Here is a 4,995-nt window from a genome sequence, read left to right as displayed (position 1 = left end):
TTATGAAAGTGGACATGGAAGATGATGGTGGTATGGCTCGGAGGAGACATCTCTAAGTTTGAGCTCGTATTTTTGGTTTTTGAGTCTTTGGTGCGAGGTTTTTACCTGAGGTCTTCATCAGAACATACGCTTGATACATGGTTTGACTTCCTATTGAAGAAAATTTCGCACTTTTGCATTGAATGTGTAGGCTTGTTCATGCGAATGGTGTAGGGAGAACTAAGGAAAACTAAGAGTTTATGTGCATATCATGGCGCATCCTTGTTGTTTGACATGGATGGTACTAGGCAAAGTTTTGTTTGTGTCGAAATCTAAAACAACACCTATACACCAGTACAATAAAGATTATCAAGATGCGCAAATGCGTGATTCAGCGCGCTACTAGTTAAGAACCATGATCCATGTTCAAATTCATTTGCTCAAATTTCACTTTCCAACCGACACCACGATACGGGGGCATGGCATACGTATGCCCAGAAGCAACAGCGGCGGACAACACATAACAACGGTCATAGTCAAAGCAGGATGGATCGATCCCTGACAAATAGACTGACCAAAACTATATTCCTTTTTCCCTCTCATCAACTCAAGCGCGGGCCCGATCATGTAGCCACATGTCCCCTATCCAGAGAGCTGATGAGCTGTTCATAACTCCACGCCGGGAAGTGACTTCAGAGCACTGTTGCGTCACAGCACCGCCGCTGGCCGTCGCAAGAACAAATAAACAAATACACGACCGTCGATAGCGCCCGACTTGGAAAAATAAATACTAAAAGAAACGAACGCATCACAGTCGAGAGTCGAGTCGATCTGAAGAAGCTGCAAAACCAATTTAGAGAAGGCCATAAATGCGTCGAAACAGCTGCAATGCTAGTAGCCGGAGTTAAGCATCGCCGGCCAGCGTGATCAACAGCGAGAGAGATGTGTAAGCTAGCCAGGAATAGAAGCTTCTTAAAAATCTTGCAATTAATGGAACGTCCGGCCGGCCGGTGGCCCAAAGTAACACTGCAGCTACCCATGTCAAACTACTGGTACCCTCTACTGACTAGGGACCCGATCGATGGAGCGATCGTCCTCTGTTGGAGGAAAAGCCAAATCAAATGTAGAATATGGAGCAAGTGGGGCGCCCTTGCGCCCCTGGTTAACAACAAGGTGGATACGCGAAAACCGGCCAATGCTTCTCTTCTCTTCTACCTACTCGATCGAACCACGCTGCTCGCCATCATCCCTCCGTCACCGATCCCAATAATCCCTCTCGTTGTTGCCGCGCGCGCGCCAACTCTTGTGCTTCTGCTGCCATGCATGTCGCCTGCGATCGCCAACTCCATCTCTTTGCACGGTACGGCCATGCACTCGATCGCTCTCGGCTCGGGCCATGGCATATTGTTGGCATGGACGACGCGCGCGGCTTGGAGGGAGGATTGAGCTCATCTTGGGTGCGGCGGAGGTGGCGGCTGCAGCTCGGGCTTCACGCCGGACCGGCCGTGGCGGTCCAGGAGCTCCCGCGCCAGCGTCTGCAGGTCGCCGCTGCCGCTGCCCGCCGATCCCTCCGCCATGCTGGAGCCGCCCCTGTGCGCCATGGCGCCGTATGAAGGCTGGCGGAGCTGGTGCTGGTGATGCTGCTGGAGCGCCCACTGCGGTTGCGCCGGCGGCTCGAAGAGCGCGGACAGGTCGATGGTGGTCGGAATGTTCGTCGTGGACGGCAGGTCCGAGATGGAGAATTGGGCCGGCATCGCCATCGGCAGTTGCGGCGCGGCCGGCAGCGGCGGCGACGGCAGCTCCAGGGTGGCCAGGTGTGTCTGCAGGTAGGTCAGCTCGGCCTGGAGATTCACCACCTGGGGAATGAATGGTGGCACCACATGACACATACATACATTCATGCATCAGTACGTACAAGCTTCAAATCATGCAGCCACACAATGATATGAACAGATATACGGTATATGTAGAACCACATGCATGCATGCATGCATGCATGAATGTATGCAACGAAATGATTTGCAAGGAAGAGAAGATGATAAGATTTGCAGTAGCTAGCTAGAAACAAAAGAGAAGGGGCCGGCCGGTTAGAAGTTCCAGAACTAGAGATCGGTGCTAGGGCTTTCTTTTCATGGGGTTCAGATCGAGAACCAAGGACTACTCTCCTTGGCCTGTTCAAACCCCGGAGACCGAGACGGGGGTACTAACATATATGCGGGCGCGGACGTGGCGCGACGGGCGCGCGTACGATCCGCGGGTGGGGAGGATCGGACGGCGCCGCGGACGCGACGGATGAGACGTCGTGCGCGCGCGCATATCATTCATCGCCAAGTCCAGCTGGGGAAGCAGTCTCCCGGTTTAGCGCTTGGCGTGCCCCTTTTCGCCCTGCCGTTGCTTGGCTTGGCCGTGTTAATTTCCTCCCCAAAGTAGACTCGCCTTCCTTTCTCCGGAAAGAGGAAACGCGGCCGCCGGAATACTAGCTACTACCCTCCCTCCCTCCCTCCCGTGGAAAAGATCCAGATCCATACGCATGGGCATGCAGCCAGCAAGCCACCAGCGATTCGCTAGCTGGCTCTGCATGGGGTTTTTCCCTCCAATAATCCAAAGAGCGAGGGGCATGCAGGATGATGATCGATCAACATGTACTATGCACTACATATGCAGATTGAACTTAACTCGATGTATCGATGGGCATATGATGGATGGATGGGATGGATGTACCTGCTGCTGGAGCGCGAAGATGTGGGCGACGCAGCCGTAGACGGGGTCGCGGAGGCGGGCCTGGGCCTCGTAGCAGATGGTGACGACGGCGTCGAGGCGCTTGTGCGCGGGGATCTGGAGGAGGAGCTTGGACACGTTGCTGGCGCCGAACACCTTGTGCACCGCCGCGAAGTGCGCCGCGCCTTGCTCCGAGTCGAAGTAGGGCGCGAAGATGCACTCGCTCACGCACTTGCGCCGGAGGAACTTGCACGCGCCGCACGGCCCGCCGCCACCGCCGCCAAGGCCTCCTCCTCCTCCTCCGCTGCCGCTCCCGCTCGGCCCGCCGCAGCCACCAAGCGTGCTGCTGCCGACGCCCGAGCTCATTGCGGTGCTAGCTAGATCGATCGGTCGCGAGAGCTTTTAATCCCCTTATATCTGCTGCTCCCTCTAGGCACTTGCTAGTTATAGGATAAAACAAGTGCCCTCGCTCGCTCGCTCGCTGGTGTTGGTAAGTATAGAGCGAGAGGTAGAAGGAGAGAGAGAGAGAGGGGGGGGGTCGAATGGGGCGGAAGGCAGGCTGCCAATATAGTAGAGCCGGAGACGGGAGGGGCGTACGCGTAATATATGGAAATCCCTGCCTCCTTTTGGTGTTTGTCCTATTGGTGGAAGGTCATGGGGGGGTTACAGTTCCATCCCGATTTTCTTTTTTCGGTTTCTCCCTAGCTCATCTCATCACACGCAGACACACTTTCCCTACTCGATCGTCCCACTGCTGGAATAACATATATGTGCATACACACACATATATATATATGTGTGTGTGTGTGTAGAGTAGTTTTGTTTTTGCGGTATTGATGAGACTTTAAAGCCACGGCATGGAAGCCGGCCTAGCGATCGAGCAGCAGCTGGTACCACTCTTTCCCTCTCTACACACTTCTCTTTCTGCTCTTTCGCTCTCTTAAGGGCTAGAAGATTGCGTGAAGCAAACATGCTGCGTATGCGAGAGAGAGAGAGAGAGGGGAGCGAGCCCAAGAGGGAACCGCACCACAGTCCCCCTCGCCCAATTTGCATCCAACCATGCATCTATCCGTCACACAAACACATATGTGCTCGTACGCATGGAGATGGGCAAAAAAAAAAAGTCTCTCCCGAATTAATTGTTTCCAACATCCACTGCTAGCTCGATCCATCGGCTCCTCTCCTGAGGGGTCTCTCTCAAGCACATTCCACCACCGCTACAGTGGACGCTAGTTCGAGATGGATGCATCATGCATCAGTGCATAGTCTCCCCCACGTGAGCCTAACATGACATTCTTCCCCTCCATACGCTACGTATTGCGCGCTGCCCCCTTTTGTTTATGGGTAGTAGATATGTAGGTGATCGGGCTAGTTCGCTATGGACTGGCTGGCTGGCTAGTGACTGCACTTCACTTGCCATCGACCGGCCGGCTCGCAGTCGTAGATCAGCTAGCCGCGGACGGCTTGACGTTGCGGTCAAAGACTTTTCACTTCACGATCGATATCGCAGCAGAGGGCCGGGGTGCTGATGAGAGGCGGCACGACGCACCGCGCACTGTGCATGCATTCACCATTACCCATGTCTACATCTGGCTACGTCTGTCTATATATATGTAGCGTGACCACTGATCTGATCGTTCGAGCGAGGCTCCGCTCGATCGGGAAAGCTGCGCATATGCATTTGGGTTTCGATTAGTTTTTCTTCTTTCCCTTTTCGAATAATAGCGACGGATCAATCGATTTTTCCATAACCTACCTACTCGATCTGCACCGGGATGGATTATTTACGCCCTCATCGAGCATCATGATTACATGAACTGAAACCGATGGTGAGTTAGATTAACGTAAAAGTCCAGCTATATATTACTAGTACTCTATTTTTTTTTTTTTTGAGTTGAAGATATATATTACTCATGTGTACGTGTAGTAGTGCAGTAACAATTACATGTCGAAAAAAGCAAGTGTGCCCTCAAGTTACGATGATCGATGTGCCGTGTACGTGTACTCGATCAGTACACCACAAGCATGTATATATGTGCATACGTACGTACGTACGTATGACTGTACGTACAAAAACAACCGTCCTCCTGTCCTAATTAATACATACTCCAGCGTGGTGCCGTGTTACACTACGTACAGTGGCCACGCGCTTTTGGGGCTTTATTACCATCATGCATCATCATCATCCGTTTTGTTTCTTTGGAAGGCAATCGATTAATCGTCCGTTACAAGATGTTTAACCGAAAACGGACAAGCGCCATTCCGGTGGCGGCCCCGCGTCACGCGCCGCGCAGGAGT

General features: G+C 53.1%; 1 protein-coding gene across 1 annotated transcript; it reads right to left on the bottom strand.

The window, feature by feature from the left end:
- Nucleotides 1-943: 943 nt before the first annotated feature.
- LOC123446702 (LOB domain-containing protein 18-like) lies at nucleotides 944-3,472 on the bottom strand. The gene is made up of 2 exons (XM_045123258.1): nucleotides 2,701-3,472; nucleotides 944-1,835 (listed from the first exon to the last, which is right to left on the bottom strand). Exons 1-2 carry the CDS (start codon nucleotides 3,061-3,063, stop codon nucleotides 1,428-1,430), a joined length of 771 nt encoding a protein of 256 aa, XP_044979193.1. The 5' UTR covers nucleotides 3,064-3,472; the 3' UTR covers nucleotides 944-1,427.
- Between the last annotated feature and the right edge of the window lie 1,523 nt (nucleotides 3,473-4,995).

The sequence above is a fragment of the Hordeum vulgare genome, chromosome 4H (assembly GCF_904849725.1).
Source record: "Hordeum vulgare subsp. vulgare chromosome 4H, MorexV3_pseudomolecules_assembly, whole genome shotgun sequence".
Taxonomy (NCBI): domain Eukaryota; kingdom Viridiplantae; phylum Streptophyta; class Magnoliopsida; order Poales; family Poaceae; genus Hordeum; species Hordeum vulgare.
The sequence above is the reverse complement of the archived record's forward strand: the minus strand, read 5'-3'. Positions and strand labels throughout refer to the sequence as shown.

What these genes read in the sequence shown, in the direction of transcription:
- LOC123446702 (XM_045123258.1), bottom strand. Translation starts at nt 3,063, where the DNA reads ATGAGCTCGGGCGTCGGCAGCAGCACGCTTGGTGGCTGCGGCGGGCCG. An exon ending in TCTTCGCGCTCCAGCAGCAG is followed by an intron (nt 1,836 to 2,700) that starts GTACATCCATCC and finishes TTCATTCCCCAG; the next exon opens with GTGGTGAATCTCCAGGCCGA.